Genomic DNA, 20,967 nt, shown 5'->3' on the forward strand with positions numbered 1-20,967 from the left:
ATTACAGGGAGACTTTTGCCCCAGTTGCCAAGCTTGTTACCGTCCGTCTCCTTCTTGCCGTGGCTGCCACCCAACATTGGCATCTTCGTTAGCTTGACGTCAATAACGCGTTTCTCCATGGCGATCTTGAGGAAGAAGTATATATGTCCCTACCTCAGGGTTTCGGACGAAAGGGGGAGACTCGTGTATGCAAGTTGCACAAATCTCTGTACGGGCTCAAACAAGCCTCTCGCCAATGGTTCATAAAATTGTCTACAGCACTCAAACTTGCTGGTTTTCATCAATCTAAGTCGGACTATTCACTCTTCATCCGAACCCGAGGTAGCGTCTTCACTGCACTTCTTGTTTATGTTGATGATGTCATCCTCACAGGGAATAGTCTGCAAGACATTGAGGAAGTTACAAATGGTCTCATGAGACAATTTAAGTTGAAGGATCTCGGTGAGTTGAAATATTTCTTGGGTATAGAGATTGCACGTTCTAGCAAGGGGATTGCTATTTCACAACGTAAATATGCCCTTGAAATACTGGAGGATGCAGGCTACCTTGCTGCTAGGTCAGTCAACACTCCTATGGAACAAAATTTATCCCTCAACAAGACTGATGGAGAGTGCATCAGCGATCCTTTTTCTTATCGAAGACTTGTTGGAAGGTTGATATACTTGACACTTACTCGCCCAGACTTAGTGTATGCTGTCCATATTCTTAGCCAATACATGGATAAGCCCCGTACTCCACATCTGGAAGCAGCTTACCGAGTATTGCGGTACATCAAGCAAGCCCCCGGACAAGGTATTTTATTCTCTGCCACTAGTCCGATACAGCTGAATGCTTTTTGCGATGCGGATTGGGCTAGATGTCGAGACACACGTCGTTCCACCACAGGATATTGCATGTTCCTCGGACAATCACTGATCTCTTGGAAAACTAAGAAACAAAACACAGTGTCCCGCTTAAGCGCGGAAGCAGAGTATCGTTCCATGGCTTCGGCATGTTGTGAAATAACTTGGTTAAAGTACATTCTATGTGATCTTGGAATCAAGCATCCACAACCAGCTAGGTTGTATTGTGACAATCAAGCAGCATTACATATAGCGTCAAATCCAGTATTTCACGAACGAACGAAACACATAGAGATTGACTGTCATCTTGTAAGAGAAAAAATTCAGGCCGGTTTACTCAAGACATTTCACATCTCAACCTCGAAGCAACCGGCAGACATTTTCACGAAGGCTGTAGGTGTCCCACAATTTTCCATCTTACTTAGCAAGTTGGGCATAGTCAACATCTATTCCAACTTGAGGGGGAGTATTAAGGAGGAAATTAAGGAGGATGTTAAGGAGGATATCAAGGAGAATATATTATTGATTCCATTACCTTAAATGCATGCATAAATTAGGCAATGTTTCTAGTTGTTTGCCGTTGTTTAGGCTTGACTTAGTGCTTTCTTCTCCTATATATATCACTAACATAGATGTAAATGAACATACAATTTTCTCAACACCATACACAATTCTTTTTCTCTGTTTTCTTTACAAATTAGATTATTGTCAAGTGATTCAGAGTTTGATACCTCCTAGGTATAACAATTTATCGCAGTGTCTAAAAGTGTTTTTTGTAATAAGGTCTAAATGTGTGATGAAGGTAATCATCTTTCTTTTTTTTGTGTATCGGATGATATAATTCTATTAATGATGATATATGAATTAAGTATGACCCTTCATTTCTCCGGAAGCTTAAATTATAATCAAATGGAACTTTTAATTACTTGGTAGTAATTAATATTATTTAGTTACCAAAAGCAATAATAATGTATATATGTATAAATCTATTTAATGAAAAGTAATATCAAGTGGGATAATATATGTATAGAAAATTTCATACATTAAGATATATTTAAATTTGGTTAATTGAGAAATTAATTGGGTCATAATCAGCTACGTAATTACCCGTTAATTTCGATTAGTTGTTAGTTGAATTGGACCAATAAACGGATAAGTAAATTACTGGTTTATCTCATGATCCCTTCAGTTACGTAAACCATACATGAAGAATAACCACAGGAATATAGTGCAATTTTAAAGACCCAAAAAAAAAGTGTGTCGATTTTTGTCATTGTTTTTGCCCACACCGATTGTGTACATGGGCCTCTTCTTTGTAAATTGTATATCGGTTTTGGGGAGAAATATTGATGGTCGACGTATGTACACTCAACGTATAATATTTTGTATTTTATTTCAGAAAATGATATCACATTCTCCCTTGAACTCATGACGTGATAAAGTAAATACACAAGTGACCAAGAAAGTCGATCGATATGTATTATACCACTTGATAAATAGGTTTTAGAATTTTTTTTTTCTTGCGACAAGATCCCATAAATGATTGCCTTTTGACGTAAACTCACCACTAATAGCTCATGAATTGAATCACTTCCTCTTTCTTTTCTCTTATTTCTTCTTTTGTAATTGTTTATATTGTTATTTGTGGAATGTCATGCCTTGGAAGCAATGCATTATTAGAAAAACTATATATATGCATATATATATATATATATATTATCTCCCTAACGCCCTTTATCACATTCCATAGTAAACTGTAGATTTATTGGTTTTTATGGGCTAATCTATCACTTGGATCGGGATCTGTTCCCTTAAATTAAAATATAAAAAACAGCTAAATAATTTTATATATTTTTGCTTCAAATTAATAATATATAGAAACTAGGGAAACCTAACATATAATATTTTAATAAGACAAGTAAGTCGTTGGTTGAACGGTAATCACATTACATATAAGGGATCATCCACCCATTAAATTGTGAATTCCAATCCTAACCCTTCCTAAATTTCTGTTTAAAAAAAAAAAATTTAATAAGGTTAATATTTTTGTTTATATGACACATATATCGAGATTCTAAAAAGTCAAAAAAGAACTATTATGTACAGTTCGTAATCAGAAAACATGACTTGTTTGGACCCCAAAACTCAAGATATGATTTACAGCTTATTGCTTTGAGGCTTGAGAGCTTTTTGTCGGCGAGCAACCAAACACAACTTCGATGAAGTGTTTGATCGTCCATTTTCATTTATCAGGGTTATCAGAATTGACCCGATCCACTAATCATGCCAATTCAACTGACATTTTTCAAAAAGGTCGAGACGGTTTTGATGTCGACCCTGTGAAACATTTGACCCTGGTCGTCTATCTAAAAATGTATATATATGTAGTAAACATAAATTCTAAAGTGCGAATTTCTGTAACTTAATAAGAGCATCTACAATGAAATGATTTTGAAGTACTTGAGATGATACTTCTTTCTTGATAAGTTAAGCGTTAGATGTTCACAATGAGTATAATAGAGTGTATTTTAAGTACTTGAAATGTAACTTTTTTTATAAATATAGCGCCAAATGCACACAATGGATGAAAAATGACACTTGAAAATTTAGTTGTGGAAAAATGATACTCGAGAGTTGGAGTATGTATATAGTTGATGAATAGTGAAGAGAGATGATGAAAATGAAGGGAGATATGATGAAAAGGAAGAGAGAGAAAATAGAGAAAATAAGTATGAAGTGTTGGAATGTATGGAGTGTTGATGAATAGTATATATTTTGGGATTCACTCATCCAATTAAATTGTGCCACGCAGGATAGATGAGAAGAGAAAAAATGATTTTGGAGTGCTGGATATTTGGTGCATCACTGTGGATGCTCTAACTTACACACTTCATTTTTTAAATGTTTTCAAAAGTGAAATGACAAGTGAGACCCACTACTTTGAGCCTCATATGTTTCAAATCAATGATAATATTGAAGTATGTATTTTAATATAACTTTCGAGTGTCCGTATAAGAAAATTGCTGATACACATAAAATTTTAAAACTTTTAACAACTCATCTCATTATTATTTTGTTATTATTTATAATATATTATTGATATATATCAAATTTCATATTGTATGCTTCATATTATTTACTTTTATCATTTATATATAAATTAAATTATTTAAAAATACACAGTTCAACCTTTGACTCTTCGAACAATTGATTGAATATTTAAATTTATCATGTTGGTGGGTCGATTGTGATGACACTAGCATTTATTATACAATGTGGAACAAGGTACCAAAAATAGAAAACGTCTAGTCAGACCCATCAAAATTTTGGGACCCAATTTGATTTTCAATTGAGAAGAAACGATCAATAGATCATCAGAAGATTTAACATGATAAGGTTCCATGTGTATATATATGTGTGTATATATATATATTATCCATTATCTTACAAAAGAGAAGGTGGAATATGAAAAACATTCCATTCACACAAATATGTCCAACTCTATGCACGACAAATCGTTTTAATTAGCATGAATAATACCTAGTACCAACAGTTGAAAAACTACAAAGACAGAATATTGAACACGAGCTAGAATACGCTGGACAGTTCTCAGCCGCTCAAGCATTGCCGGCTGCACTGAGAAGCATTTGTATTTATAGTGTGAACTGTGTGAATACATATGAAGCCCTAGAGAGGGACCAACTACTGTGTGACATTTGTAATTACAAAGAACATAATTAAATAAATAAATAGAATTACAATACAGAGACGTATTGATACTCTTCATGCTTTAACACTTCCCCGCAAACTTGTGAGTGGTAGAGGTCTCTCAACAACTCCAAGTTTGTCTCTAAAGCACGCAAATTGAGAGTGAGACAGTGGTTTAGTGAGGCAGTCAGCAACCTGATCATGAGATGGGACATATCGCACATCGAGCTGCTTGGCCAGAACTTTGTCACGAACAAAATGAATATCAACCTCAATGTGCTTCGTTCGAGCATGATAAACGGGATTGGCAGCCAGGGCACTAGCACTCAAATTATCACACCAAGTAATAGGAATTGAAAAACATCTGAAGGACAGCTCTCGAAGAAGTGATTCAAGCCAAGACAGTTCACAACAAACTTGAGCCAATGCCCTATATTCGGACTCAGCACTAGAGCGAGCCACAACATGTTGCTTTCGTGAAGACCAAGAGACTAGAGAGTCACCAAAATACACACAATAACCAGCTGTAGATCTACGATCATCAATACAACATGCCCAATCCGCATCTGAAAACCCTTGGAGAGTCAATCTTGAGCATGGCTTTATATGTAGTCCCATATTCTGAGTCCCTTTCAAATACCTTAAGACTCGCTTTGCCCCTTGCCAATGATTAACAGTTGGAGCATGCAAGAATTGGCTCAACTTATTTACAATAAATGAAATGTCAGGACGAGTGTTGGTTAAATACTGAAGTCCACCAATTACACGTCGATAATCAGTTGGATTTTTCAGAAGTTCACCATCAGCAAGAGACATGGACCTGCCCACCACGGCTGGTGTGGGGCAAGGTTTGACATGCTCCATGTGACCTCTTTGAAGTAACTCTCCAATATAACGAGTCTGAGTCAAATACATACCGGTATCATCCCGTCGCACTTCAATGCCCAAAAAATGATGTAAATCTCCCATGTCCTTCAAGGCAAACATGCTATGTAATTTAGTCACAAACATCTGCAAGGACCTTGAATTACTTCCAGTCACAATGATATCATCAACGTAAATGAGGACCAAAATGATCTGAGCCTTGTCTTTGTAAGAGAAAAGAGAGGAATCACACTTTGAGTTACGAAACTTCCAACTTACCAAGGTAGTTTTCAATTTTTCATACCATGCTCTTGGAGCTTGTCTCAAACCGTACAAAGCTTTCTGCAATTTGCAAACAAAATTTGGCTTAGACACATCCTCAAATCCTTCTGGCTGCCTCATATACACCGTCTCTTGCAAAGTGCCATTCAAAAATGCATTATTGATGTCCAACTGTCTTACCATCCAATTGCGTGACACTGCAAGAGTAAGAACAACTCTGACTGTAGAAGCTTTAATAACTGGGCTGAAAGTTTCAGAGAAATCTACCCCTGGAGTTTGAGTGAAACCCTTGGCCACAAGTCTCGCCTTACATCGTTGAAAGCTGCCATCAGAGTTATATTTGGTTTTGAACACCCATTTGTTGCCAACTAAATTATATGCAGGTGAGTAGGGAACTAAAACCCAAGTTTTATTCCGTTGAAGAGCAGTGATCTCCTCTTTCATAGCATCAAACCAAGGAACATCGTTCAGTGCTTCTTGAAGAGTACTTGGCTCACGTGGTACTTGGTCCTTTGAAGCCATATACACATGATATTCTGAGGGGTATGTCTTCTTTTTAATTATGCCGGATTGGGATCTTGTTATCATGGGATGTTTGTGAATGCTTGATGGAACAACATTACCGGACTGTAATTCCATAACAGTTTCGACAGGTTCACGAGAGTGGATTGGCATGTTGCCTGAACTTGCACTTTCATGGTGCCCAACATCTCCATCAGCATGCTCATCAGATTGGTTCATAGCAGCAGGTGATGGATTTTGCTCAGGTGAACATGCTGTTAAGGGAGCAACCGGAGCAGCTACAGCGTCAGAGGAAGCTGAAGGGGTGATTTTACCATCTGACAAAGAGGAAGCATCAGAAATTAATGGAGATGGAGGGCTAGTAGAGAGCAACGGAGGAGACCAGGTGCACGATTGTGAGAGAGTAAGAGTCTCAGACTGTTTTGCATGGAGAAAACCAGACTTGAAAGGAAACTCAAGCTCATTGAAGACAACATGCCGAGATATATATATACGGCCCGTAGGACTGACACACTTAAACCCTTTATGTGCATCACTATATCCTAAGAAAACGCACTTGGTAGTGTGAAATTGGAATTTTTGTGTTTGATAGGGACGCAAGCATGGGAAACATGCACAGCCGAACACTTTGAGATTAGAATAATCTGGAGATCTTTTAAAGAGTTTTTGTAAAGGTGTGAAGCCTCGCAACACCGGTGTAGGTAGACGATTGATCAAGTAAACTGAGGTTTGGAAAGCTTCTGCCCAGTACCTCAAGGGCATATTTGCTTGGGCTAAAAGTGTTAAGCCGGTCTCAACAATATGTCGATGTTTTCGCTCAGCTCTTCCATTTTGAGCAGAGGTGTAAGGACAAGAATGATGAACCTCAATACCCTGTTGTTTGACAAAATCAGCAAAACTTTGGTACTCACCCCCCATATCAGTTTGAAGACATTTAATTTTCCTTTCGAGTTGATTTTCAGCAAGATTTTTGAACTGAATAAAGGCTTTGAAGGACTCAGATTTGTTCCGCAATGGAAAAATCCAAGTATATCTACTGAAATCGTCAAGAAAATGAATGTAATACCGGAACCCATTTGTGGACAAGACTGGGGAGGGTCCCCATAAGTCAGTGTGTATAAGATCCAATGGATTAGAAGCATGCGAAGTAGAAGATTTAAATGGCAGAAGATGGGACTTACCATACTGGCAGGCATCACAAAAAATCGTCTTGTCATTAACTTGAACTTTTTGATTACAAAATGATAGGATGAGATCAAGAGTTCTAGATGAGGGGTGGCCTAATCTCCTATGCCACAATTCTCTTAGGGAATTTAAAGACTTGAAACTATCAGACTGAACTAAAAAGATTGAACGACACTGAGAATGCTGAGCTGGAAATTGAGAATCATGAGAAGGCTTGGTGGAAATGTCAAGCTGGTAAAGTCCATCCTTAAGCTTCCCTTTGAGCAGAGTTGTTCCTGTTGCCTTGTCCTTAACAACACAACCACAAGAGTCAAAGGTAACAACAATATTATTAAAAGCAGTAAGCTGAGAAACACTGAGAAGTTTCTTTTTAATTTCTGGAACATGCAATATATCTTTCAAGAATAAAGCCTTGTCAGCACCAGTATGCAAAATTGAATTCCCAACATGAGCAATTGGAAGTTGCTTACCATTACCAACAGTGAGAGTTTGCTTACCCTGATAATCAGCTCGCTGTCCAATGTTGTTAACATCATCTGTAACATGCGCACTGGCACCACTATCGACGTACCATGCCGGGTCACCAACTACCTCCGAACTAGCAATGAAAGCAGCTGTGTTGTTGTTGTTGGTGTTGATGTTGTTTGCATTCCTCTGTTGGTCCGGTGGAGTTCCTTGATAAGTGTCATCGTACCGATAATAACACTTGACCGCAGTGTGCCCTATCCTGCCACAAACTTGACAAAGTGGGCGAGAATTGTTGGATCGGCCTCCTCTTCCTCGACTGGATCTTCCTCCTCTATTGCCATAATTCCGCTGATTGTTGTTATTGGTTGAAAACCCTTGATTTCTGTGTTGATATCCTGAGGCACCACCGTGACCTCTACTCTGTCCAGATTGATTGGCAAAATTTCGCATGCCAGCATAGTTAGCTGAGACCGGACCTAAAGCAAGTGATGATAAGCCGGCATTGATCTGCTCCAACCGCTTCTCATAGCTCAGTAACTTTGCTTGTAAATCAACCCAACTAATGTTTTCTTTCTCCAAGATTTGACAAACCACCGGGTTGTACTCTATTGAATCGAGTCCGGTCAACACTTGTTGAACCAAATCATCTAAGGGAACCGGTTTCCCAGCCAAAGCAAGATTATCCGCTAACTTCTTGACAGTCTTCAAGTACTCTGACATGGTCATGGCTCCCTTTTGGACCTTCTGAAACTCTCTTTTGTAGTAGGTAATGTTGGATTTTGTCTTGATTCCAAAGACACTCTGAATCGAGTTCCAGAGATCCTTTGAAGTCTCACATCCCATGACTTCGGCAGCAACGTCGATATCCATGGAGTTGTAAATCCATCCTAACAAGGTCTGATCTTGAGCAATCCATTCAGCATAATCTGGGTTTTCAATCACCTCAGAGTTATCACCCTCTTCAGATGAGGCAATGAACTCCGGCGGACATTTCTTCGCACCAGTAATGAATCCCTCCATTCGATTTCCTCGAATCATTGGGAGAGCAAAGTTCTTCCACAGTAGATAATTCTCATGAGTCAGTTTAATCGAACAATAGGATCCCAAAGGATTACCTGTTGATCCGATAGGCTTCAGTGTGCTAAGGGAGCCTGTAGACACATCTCGGCTCTTTGATTTCGACAAAACAGAGGCTTGCTCCTTCTGGACAGAGCCTACGGTTATATCAGTAACACCATCATCTCCAGATGTGAGCGTGGGGTTAGGATCGCCGCCGTTTCCAGCCATAAGCTTCGATACCAAGTTGAAAAACTACAAAGACAGAATATTGAACACGAGCTAGAATACGCTGGACAGTTCTCAGCCGCTCAAGCATTGCCGGCTGCACTGAGAAGCATTTGTATTTATAGTGTGAACTGTGTGAATACATATGAAGCCCTAGAGAGGGACCAACTACTGTGTGACATTTGTAATTACAAAGAACATAATTAAATAAATAAATAGAATTACAATACAGAGACGTATTGATACTCTTCATGCTTTAACACCAACTTAGTGGTTCACTAAACTTAAAAACAAAGGCAACTAAGAGCAATACAAAAGCTTCACTCTACTTTTGCTTTCACGAATTCATGTCACATATAGACAATCTAGCGAGCTATGTAGACGAACACACACATGATTATAAAAGAAGATTGAACCCATGAAGAAACCCAATAGCCACCTTTGACTAGGGATGACAAAAAAAATCGACTCCCAATCGGTTATGGATCGGATTGTTTATGAAATATTTATATGTTCAGAACCTAATATGGATTGAAATTCGGATGTATTTAATTGACGAAATTCAGATTGGTTTAAATTAAGATAAATAAAATTGGAAATTAACTTAATATGGGTTAGGTTATGGACAAATAAATCGGATAAGATTTATGTGTTTGGATCCTAACCTGATTTTAAACCAGACAAAAATTTTGTGTTTGAACTTAAATTTCAAAAATGTAATTTATGTACAAACTTCATTTAATCCGGACCGGACAGATTATTAACTCCCATACCTTTGACCTTACTCTTGTAGTCTTTTCATTAGCTAGATTCAAATGTGTGAACCTCACAAAAAGATTTGCACACCCAAAAGCACTTGATTCTCTTATCTTCTATAGGAAGCCATCTTTGGAGACTGTTTTTATTTAAAAATATTTGTTTTGTAGCGATTGAAAGTTGGCAGTGGCAGTTTGGATATAACGTTCACATCTTTACAGCACTGCATCTACATGGGACGCCGCCTGGCTGTTTTCCACGCGCATTTCCAGCCACTTGTCGGTAAGTAGGCTCTCCAGCCGTCGTTGACCAATAAAACCGCGCGTGTACATACAGTGCGTGCAAAGTCATCTGTAACTCTCCGAATTTTCAGTTTTTCAAGATTTTTTTTTAATTCAAAAAGTGCGGGACGATTTTTTGGTTTAGCAAACGCGTTTTCATGTTATTTCTCATTTTTGGGAATTAATGTGTGAAGTTAGAATCACTTGATTTATGGATCAATTTTATGGGTGTCATTGTGTCAAAGTAATTTTTTGCTAATTTATAAGGATCATAACTCATTAAGTGTATATTCCATTTTGTTAATTAATTATAGAAAGCCATGCAATGTCTATCTTACCAAACGCATTGATTTTTTTATAACCGAGAAAGAGGTATTACGATTTATGATCCCGACAAAATTTTTTTTAGACATCTGAAGCAGATCGAAGCTATCAATGTATTTTATTTTTTAATATATCCCCAAATTTTTAACAATAATAATTTTGGGATATTTTACCAAATAATTTGAGTAATCTACCATTCTTATTTCTCATAACTATTGCGGAATTTTTTTCTATCTAATAGATTATCGTATGTTTTTCAAACATGTTATAAAATTAAACTAATGAAATCAATGAACATCAACACCCTGTAACTTATAAGATATTTGGAGAATCGAGTATAAGTTTAGAGAGGGTAGGACGATTGAGTATCGGGAATTTAATAAGTAAAAATTAAAATTGAATTAATTAGGATAAGAATATATTTTATAAAACTTTCAAAATAGAAGAATAAATAGCTGGAGGGGAGATGGTGTGTGATGAGTACCTATAAAGCATCACTCCCACTACACTAACGCGCCGTTTCTCTCTCTTCCTCGACACCAAAAACCCATTTTCTTTCCAACTCACTCCGCATGGATCCACCACCACCTCCTCCACCAGCGGCTCCACCTCTTACTCCTACACCAGCAGCCGTCGTCACCACAACCAACACCACAACCAACTTACCCACCCACCTAAACGCGCCCACCTATACTGAATCCATTGACTCTTCCCCTCGTTCTCTCAACACCGATTCCTGGGATGACCCACCAGCTCCTGCCGGCGGCGGAGCCGTCACCACCAAGCTTAGACTCATGTGTAGCTACGGCGGCCATATCGTTCCTCGTCCGCACGACAAGTCGTTGTGCTACGTCGGCGGGGATACTCGAATCGTTGTCGTGGACCGCCATACGAGTCTCGCGTCCCTTTCTTCACGCCTCTCCCGTACTCTTCTCAACGACCGACCGTTTACTCTCAAGTATCAGCTCCCGACTGAGGACCTGGATTCTCTCATATCCGTCACAATTGATGAAGATTTGGAGAACATGATCGACGAGTATGATCGGACATCTGGAAGTTCTTCAAAACCCTCTCGATTGAGGCTTTTCCTGTTCCCCTTGAAGCCCGATTCGTCACAGTCTATTGGGCCACTTCTGGAAAATTCTGCCAAGTCTGACGACTGGTTCTTGAACGCGTTGAACGGGGCTGGGTTGTTAAACAGGGGATTCTCTGATTCGGCCTCAGTGAATTGCTTACTGGGTCTAGATGATGATGCTGCGAATGGGAGTAATATTGTGAGAGATACGGAGGGTTCACAGAAGAATGTGAAGCAGGGTCAAGGACAGGATGTACACTCGGTACCAGATTCGCCCATGTTAGAGACGACATCGTCTTTTGGGTCAACATCGTCATCGCCTTCGTTGGCGAACTTGCCCCCAATTAGGGTGCAGGTGGAGGACCGTGGTGGTGTTAAAATTGAGCAGGATCAGAAGGTTGTGGGGATTGAGGAGCAATTTATGCAGATGGGTTTTGGTACGGGGCAGAAGCAGGATGAGGGTTTTGTGGTTCTGTCCTCGGCGCCTCCGCCTCCTTTGCCGGGGACAATTTCGGTGCCTGGTATGCCCGTGAGCTCGGGGGTTGTTGCTGGGGACTATTCCAATCGGGTGATCTCCGATGATGAGAGATCGGACCATGGCGTGCCGGTTGGGTATCGGAAACCACCAACATCACAGTCACAACAACAGCAGCAACAGACTTTTCTTCCACAGTCGCAACAGAAGTCAAGCGGTGGCCTTGATTTGCCTTCCCCAGATTCAGTTTCAAGGTACCATTTCAATCTGCCGTACTTTCGTGCTCATTTTCCACTTTATTTTAGTAATATTTTTGTTTTAATGATCTGATAATTGTGGTATTTGGGGAGAAATGATCGGAATCTGAAATGAATGATTGGTGTTTGTCATAATTTTTCAGTGATAGTAGTTTAACAAATGCAATAGCTCGACAAAAACAACTAATTTATCAAGACCAAGTTGTTCAAGTGCCCTCTGGAATTACCAGGTTTCCTGCTAGTCCTGTTGATCCAAAAATTAATGTCTCTGATCCAAACAATCGGGTCCAATTACCACCGCAGCAGTTACAACAACAGGTTCACGATTCTGGTTTGCAATCCCAATTTGAGCAGCAGCAGCAGCGACAGGTTCACGAGTCTGGTTATGTGTTGCAATCCCAATTTGAGCAGCAGTCGCAGCAGCAGCAGCAACAACAACAGGTTCACGATTCTGGTTATGTGTTGCAATCCCAATTTGAGCAGCAGTCGCAGCAGCAGCAGCAACAACAACAGGTTCACGATTCTGGTTATGTGTTGCAATCCCAATTCGAGCAGCAGCAGCTGCAACAACAACAACAGAGACAACAGCCACAACAATTCATTCATGCTGGTACTCACTACATTCAACAACACCCCACTGGGGCAGTGCCTACATATTATCCTGTGTACCATTCCCAGCCACAACACCTGCAACAACAACATCATCAGCTTGATCATCAATTCCCAATGTACTATATGCCCGCTCGACAACAACCCCAGGGTTACAATTTGCCTGTACAGCAATCTAGTATCAGTGATGCCGCCAATACTATGCCTTCTAGCCGCTCCCAAACTCCCCCAAATCCCACAATTGTGGCTCCTTCAGCAGGATACAATCATGTTCGAAATGTTCCTCTTTCAGCTAAGCCGGAAATGATTGCTTCAAACATGTATAGGACAGCAAATGCAGGTGGAACGTCGCTGCTTCAAGTGCCTTCAAGTCAGCATCAGCAGCAGTATGTTGGTTACTCCCAGATTCATCATCCTTCGCAGTCTGGTGGCCCCCCTACTACTGCAGCTACAAACTTTGTCTATGAATACACAGATCCTGCACACCACCAAGTATACTACACTCAGCCTTTAGCACCCTCAATGCCTTCTCAGTACCAAACCATGACTACTGCATCTGGTGTAGCAATGCCAGAGGTTTCTCTTCAGATTCCCACCGAGAACATCAAGCAGCAGATTAGAACTTCACAAGCACAGTAAATCACTCAAGGAAGGATAAACAATTTTGAGGAAAGGGTTTGCTTTTATATCTATATTGGTATTGTTTTGTGGTTATGTATTTGTGGTAGATAATAAGGAAACTCTTTTTTGTTGTCTCATTTAAATTTGTTGCTGTTGTCAAAGGAAAAGAAAAGTGGTCCAAGAGTATACTTGTAAAAGCTCAAAACTCATATTGTGTGCTTGAATTATGGGAATTTAGTTATCCATTACTGAATAAATGTAATATAATTGGGAGTTTAGTTTGCATTAGATATTTGATTCAGGTGTTTTTGGTATAGGGTTCATGAAAAAGGATTTGATCTGTGCAGCCTACATATCTGCAAAAGATGTGTTTGGGGTTGAGATCATTGTTACTTGGGAGATTGGAGATTTCTCAGAAGAAGCTCTTTCACGTGAGGGTGAACTACATCTCTGTATCCCTATTTACTTTGTTCAGTTTGTTGAGGCTGGATTTTGAGTCAGGTTTAAGCATGAATTCTGGAAAATGGGGAGTCGATTGTGCTTTCTCATTACTGGCTGCGAAAAAAACACAACTCCTCCCAACCCAGAAAAGCCATTGCCCACCCACCCTCTCTCCCAACTATGTAAGCACCTCTGGAAATTTCATTCGACTCCTTGTTCATATTCTCATCCTTCAATGTCAACAGAATGTACAACTGGGCATGATATACAGAAAGTTTAGTGGGATTCTTTGCCCTGGTATCTCTTTTTCTTCTATTTACTCTGCATCTCTCATGTAGTTGTCAACAAAGCTATAGGAATAGAATCTTTTGCACTCAGTGACCTAACACTAATCTTTAAAGACTTTTTGTCTCTTTTGGCACTTAACGTATGAATTTAAGGTACAAAGCCACTTTCAAAGATTTACAATATCTAATTCATATATCATAGTGTACTTTCTGTAGCAATCCCATTTATGATTATTGCAATTTTTTTTAGTTTTCATGAGAAAACTAAAAAGCTTGTGTTTGTGTCAGAGTCCAGAGATATTCAGATCCCAAATTATTTGTTTCGTAGGAAAATATTTAATCACATTTGTCGAATCAATGTGATTGGAGTCAGGGTCCTGTTGGATTTTGAGCTTCTGAAACGAAAAGTTGTGTTAGAAACAGAAACAAACAGATTAAAATATTCAAAGTACAATAAGCAAATCTGATCAAGAAAAGCACGTTTGTTTATCTTGTCACTGATTCTCATGTGTTTATTACCACTGAAACGTACTAATTAGTGCCTAAATTATGTATTAATCGTACTGGGTTTTGACCGGGTTAAGAGCCCTTGCAGTAGAAGTCAAAACAGTTTTAATCACAAACGTCTAATCTTGTTACCAATGTGAGATCCTCAACCCACAATTTTTTGAACGTCTAGTTTGTTTATCAATGTCGGATCCACATAATTTTTTTTAAACTTGCTAAACAAACTGAACATCCTTGATAAACCCCTTTGATAAACCCCGTGACAAGTGACAACAGCCTCAGGCTCACCGTTCCATCTTCAAACATTGCTGACTAGGAACACATGTAGTGCACATGAGAATCACAGAATATGATAATATGCAGTCATGGCGTGCTTTGAATATGAGAAATCAATACAGTTTATGCTTGACTAAATACAATACACGACAAGAGAGCATCAAGAATTTCCACACCACACCAAAGATCACATCTTAGTTGAGTAAAGAATCAGAATTCCTTAATCCAGGTTGAAAATTAGGGTCATAGAGGGCCTATAATCAATCAAATCCTCACCCGCTAAGCAAGAAGTTTACAAGAAAAAACCTATTGCAGAACCAATGATTTAATGAGTTTGGGCAAACAAAGAACATTCATCTATAGAAAACTGCCCAAGAATTTCAGTTCTATGAAACTAGTAACCATCAGTCATATGGATTTAAGATGTCTGTTGATACAACATTAATTTTTATCTGATTAATCAACAATTATCTCAAATAATCTCACGCAGTGATCGGCACCACAAGAGGCGAGTTGCACGCTCCTGCTGTCTTCATGCTTCTCAGCATTTCTCCAAGCCAAACGGTTGACTGTGGAAACATGGCAAATAAATGGATCAAATCGCGCAGCCACTGCAGGGGCTGGTGCTTTTATACTACCGTCGTCTGTTCTTGTGACAGAGAGGTTCCAGAGTTCAATGAGTCCGGTTTCCATTCCAACTGCAAGAAGCCCACGATTTCTCTGACGATCAACACCAACCCAAGAGAGGGCCGTGACGCTGCTGCTGAACTGAGGGAGACTCGAGATCTGTTTAACTGTATTCTCTTTATCTACTGCCCAAATCTTCACTGTTTTATCCCTTGAACCAGTTGCAAATTCATGACCATAAGGGTTCCACGAACAAGCCCATATAATTCTTTTGTGCGCCTCTTGTCTCGCCAAGAGGTTGTAGCTAATTTCATCACCTAAATAGACATCAAGAAGAATGATTACAATTCATTGAGTGAAATTATAGCAGCATCGAAATTAATCCAGGCGTTACTTCAAATCAATTGTGCCCTTTCACTTGCAAATAGTTAAATGCTGCACCTAGAACGGTCCTCAAACAGAAAGGCAATCTGAAAAACAATATATGCTTTCCTCAAGAAAGGAGGAGATGGCAGTCACTAGACATGTAAAATCAATGAAACCCCAACAAAAGGAAAAATGGATTTACTACAAGGTCAAGTTATTAGGGAAATGCAATATTGAATTTCAAAATACGAAAAAGATTAATACTGAAAAACCGTTTCTCTTGGATGGCTTGCTACATGAACTTGCATTTGGGTGTTTAGGGAAGCTACTTTACAAGATGATTTTCAATAAGAAGAAACTTCTTATTTATTTTATTTAGGGTTCACAGTTTCCCTGTATTTGGGTGTTTAACCATTATTTCTATTAATAAAAATCAGTTTAACCCACAGACCACAAAGAAAGCCGCAAAAATGATAAGACCAGCATTTCTGTATGAGGGGCCAAGATATACCTGTTCTTTTGATTGTGAAAACTGAGAATTGGCGATCCCTTGAGACAGCCAAGAGCAAATTATCATCATGAGAGAATTCCATCTGAGTTACTGTTAAGCTATGAGACTGCAGGCAACCAACTGCTTTCCATGAACCCACTTGCCATAACCATATTTCTGCAACTGCTGCTGACTGAGCCTGAAAGATGTAAGGTGCACTAATTAGAGGTTTCAACTTACATACACCACACAAAGTGCATCAGAATGGAAACTCAAATTGAGAAACTAATGATACAGGCCGAGAGAATGCCACATTATTGAAGGGCGGGAAAAGCTTATGAACTCTCCATTTATGTTTAAACATGCACACTTTTATGCCACTTTCCACATGAAAACTCCTTGGGAAACAACTTCTCAAATGTAATGGGGAACAGGAATGTCATAATCTTCTTAATCCATAAACAAATATGTGCTTTAATTCCTTACAGAACTCTCTATTCATGGTTAAACAAGCACATTACTTCCTACCAACTTTAATCTACCCAGTATTTTAATTTGAGCAGCAGATCACTGCGGGAAATGTTGTCTTCATATAAAAAAAGGAATGTCACGACCTCCTATTCACATGCACTTAATCCTAAGAGCATCTTACTTACAGTTAGGCCAAGTTCTGAGAGTACCCGTGACATCAGTAAAATAAGATGGAGGTAATACCTTGCACGATGAAACGACAAGCTTTCCCTCATGGTCACTGCATAAAGAAAACAATTCATTTCCATGACCATAAAGTTTATGTGACTCTGGCCATAGCGTATGCCATGACAGTATGTCTTCAATAGGAGGCTCAGTTAATACAACTGGAACTGCATCAGGAATACTTTCAATGGTGTCCATACCAACATTTCCATTTCTATCAGGGCTCTCATGCGCAGCTGGAAAAAATAAGTAAACTTATATAAATAATGTATAATTTACGAACTCTTTCATATAAACTAATATAGATAGAAATCATGCATAAACTACACACACAGCGAACTGCAAGATCAGTTGAGAAGTTGCAATACAACTCACAACAAACATAATACTTGTATTATCTACACGCATGGTTGGAGAGAGAGAGGGAGAGAGAGAAAGTCATCAATACCATTCACATATATAGGCTTTTGTGACAGCCCAAGAGCAGACATATTTGCACCCAAAATCTGAACATCTACTTGGAGGTCTTCTGGAAAACCACACCTCTGAGAAGTGGCATGATTCAGTGTCTTAAGAAAAGACAGAGAAGCTTCGAATACTCTAGCTACTTTCTCATCTGCTCCACTGACAATACGATGGTTCCCCTTTCCTTTGATGATGGTCGCACAATTAATATCATGACCATGAACTTGAGGCCGAGCAATCTCATGCCAGAAACCCTCATCTGCAGGTGAAGCTTCATTTTTCCATGAAGCAAAAATACGAGTTGTCTGCAGTGAAGGATAGTTATTCACATATTTCGTAACTTTCTTAGTCATGTGCAAAAGAAATTCACATTCGTCAAATAAAAAAAAAACCTAGAAAATGCAGCTAGCAAAGGTAAAAGGTAGCTAAACAACTTTGTGCACAAGGCACCCGTAGTGCCGTAGTGGGCGGGGTTGAGGACATACAGGATGACCTCTAACTTGCACCCCTACAACTTTATACGACTAGGCCACATGCTCGATTGTAACTCTAAAAAGGCCAATGTTCACTTTTTTTTTGAATGGAAAAAAAATCATATATCAACAAAGGCCAATGTTCACTTGTGGTGTAGTCAGACTATAAGCATGTAGATATTGTATTTCAGGAACAAAAAAACAGGTTCATGCAATTGTTTCTGAAGTCCGAAATGTGGCAACATATCACCTGGTCACGGCTGACTGACAACATGTAATCACCAGATCTCGCCCATCCAAGATCTGTCACTGCAGCAAAGTGCCCAGATGGAACTTTTTGTGGTTGCCAGTTATCTTTGTCGGTAACAACATTTCTCCACAAATGGAAAGATCCTCCGTATCCATGCGCTAAAATGGAATCTCCATCCGGGCTCCAGTGGCCACCATAAAACCCTAAAGCACAATGGCTTAGTTCCCCAACAGTGACTACATTCATCCAAATACCGGTTGTCTTTTCTGGTTTCCAGATCATCATTGTCTTGTCCATTGATGCAGACAAAATGCTCAAGGGCTGATGGCAAGCAAGCTCTTCTGTAAGGGAAGATGAAGGGGGATGCCACTCCACTGAGTACACCCAATCCTCATGTCCAATTATAAGAGACTCCAAGGATATTTGATAAGAGAAAGAGCCAGCCACAACCACTGGACCTTTGATATAAGAAGCTAGGCTTATTTCTTTTGCATCTTGGGTGTTGGCTAAAGAACCTCTCGGGGCCATTTTCCATATACGAATGCCTTTGTCCTGTGACGAACTTACAAGCAGAATGATGTCTGCTTCACCATCAGTGCACACAGGATGTGAGAAGTCCAAACTTCGTATCCAATCTGTATGCCCTTTCAACTCACAAGCATGAACAAACTGGATGCATCAACACGAACAAAACCCAAATTACTAAAGCTACAGAAAACGTAAATAAATATGCAGATAAGCTACACACCTTTCCTGTCCTCTCCCCGCAGTAAAGATGAACCTTGTTGTCTAATCCCCCCATTGCAAGAACTATATGCCCCAAACTTCCAGGCAACTCTGCTAATGAAAGTGCCACCATAGACTTTGATCCAACCGAGAGAGACTCCAGACATGACAACTTGACATCACCTAATTAAAAAGGAAAAGGTTTAAAAAAAGCCTCTTTAACCATCAGTAAAAGCAACTTGTTTTATAAAGATATTAGCAGAAAAAGAACTTTGTATGTACACTTCAAAAAACACAGAAACAATAATCTATTCACAAATGGTATAGAAGAAGCATTGATGCTGCCCAAATGGTAAATTTGGGCCATCTTATCATAGCAAAAATAACAAAAAGCAATCTATACACAATTAAGTAATATATACAGCATTTGTAAATTTCACCTAACCTCCAGGAGCAGATAGAAGGACCAATTCCCATATATGAACTAGACCATCAGAAGAACTGGATGCAAATATTGCATCAGCTTGAGAAACCATTATTCCAGAAATGCAAGTGACACCCTTTTTGTGTGATTTTGGTAATTGTAACATCTGCCTCCACTGCAAACAAAAAAAAAAATACAAAAGAAGAAATGCTGAAAGAATATCCAATACATTGCTAGTTCAAACCAAGTATTCTGAGAACCAAAAATATCAAGATAAGAAGCATTGCATTCAAAAATTATGACTAAAAAAGAGCGATAATTCTAATGGGGAATAGACATGCATTAATGATTGAAAAGCCTGAAACATCGAAAACCAGTAATTTGCACATCCGCTTAACTTGTCTAAGAAAAAAATTCAGAGCGCTAAGAACTTCTTAAGGCAAAGGCATATCACTGAAAATTTCACAACTAACGAATGAAAACTGAACCAAATACCTTCTTGTCAACAAGAGAGAATTCCCAAAGAATAATGGAGCCATCAGCATCTCCAGAAAGCAGGTAATGCCGCTCTATCTGTTTAGCTGTGAGAATGAATAAAAAGAAAAAACGGCACCAAACGTTAACTGTGTGAACTTCCATATTCTAACATTACGAGAACCCAAAATACTCGATAACACATTTAGACCATGATTTTGGGCGGAATTGCAGCCCCCCAACCCTTTGTATTGCTAATCATAATAAACCGAAAAAAAAAATCCAATATTGACTAACGAATTTAGACATCAAGTTAAATGATTTATGGTAATAAAGAGCACCAAACCATCACGAGCTGATTAGAGCCTCAATGAAAAGTACCTTTAAATGCAAACTTGCTACTTGGAAGCCACTGGGTGCAGTTAACAGAGGCCTTGTGACCCGGAAGCGTAGTTAAAATCTGTGCACTCTGTGGAAAAAACTAAACAAGTTTAGTTTATCAACCTAGAATTATAGAGAAGAGAGAGAACTGAGAAGCGACCTTAGGGCAGAAAATGGCAACAGCGTTTTGGGCACCAAAAGAGACCAATCCGCAGGCGCCCCATGAGACGTTATTCACTACTCTGTTGCATCCTGCTCCAATGAACACTCTCTTCACTTCAACTTCATCGTTACCGCTATCGTCAGACATGATGGTGACTTCAATTGTTCCGATAACAGAGCGACCGAACTGGTTTAAGCAAATACGCGAACTTCGAAAAAGGTTGTGAAAGAGAAGCGACTATGGGCCTGTTCTTCCGCTAGGAGATGATCCCCAGCCCAAATCTTGAATGTCCAGTAATTTTGGCCTGTACCCATGAAGTACAATATTAGGGCATTGCTGAAGATCTTATTATATGAGCCCAACATTTT

The 20,967-nt window shown here is 39.2% G+C and overlaps 2 protein-coding genes across 3 annotated transcripts; one reads left to right on the forward strand and one right to left on the reverse strand.

The window, feature by feature from the left end:
* The first annotated feature begins 10,999 nt into the window (after positions 1-10,999).
* On the forward strand, positions 11,000-13,841 carry LOC120013044 (probable serine/threonine-protein kinase yakA). Of its 2 annotated transcripts, none has more exons than XM_038864670.1 (2): positions 11,000-12,320; positions 12,554-13,841. In XM_038864670.1, the coding sequence occupies exons 1-2, from the start codon at positions 11,089-11,091 to the stop codon at positions 13,569-13,571; spliced, it is 2,250 nt and encodes a 749-aa protein (XP_038720598.1). In that variant the 5' UTR covers positions 11,000-11,088; the 3' UTR covers positions 13,572-13,841. The 2 variants fall into 2 exon arrangements, with proteins under 2 accessions (XP_038720598.1, XP_038720589.1); XM_038864661.1 differs by having other exon boundaries at positions 11,002-12,320; positions 12,467-13,841.
* A 1,449-nt stretch (positions 13,842-15,290) lies between these two features.
* LOC120016688 (elongator complex protein 2) lies at positions 15,291-20,806 on the reverse strand. The gene is made up of 10 exons (XM_038869594.1): positions 20,597-20,806; positions 20,437-20,524; positions 20,077-20,162; positions 19,603-19,756; positions 19,180-19,340; positions 18,432-19,100; positions 17,692-18,013; positions 17,262-17,479; positions 16,569-16,746; positions 15,291-16,008 (listed from the first exon to the last, which is right to left on the reverse strand). The coding sequence occupies exons 1-10, from the start codon at positions 20,744-20,746 to the stop codon at positions 15,521-15,523; spliced, it is 2,514 nt and encodes an 837-aa protein (XP_038725522.1). The 5' UTR covers positions 20,747-20,806; the 3' UTR covers positions 15,291-15,520.
* Between the last annotated feature and the right edge of the window lie 161 nt (positions 20,807-20,967).

This window comes from Tripterygium wilfordii, chromosome 2, assembly GCF_013401445.1.
Source record: "Tripterygium wilfordii isolate XIE 37 chromosome 2, ASM1340144v1, whole genome shotgun sequence".
In the NCBI taxonomy this organism is placed as follows: Eukaryota; Viridiplantae; Streptophyta; class Magnoliopsida; order Celastrales; family Celastraceae; genus Tripterygium; species Tripterygium wilfordii.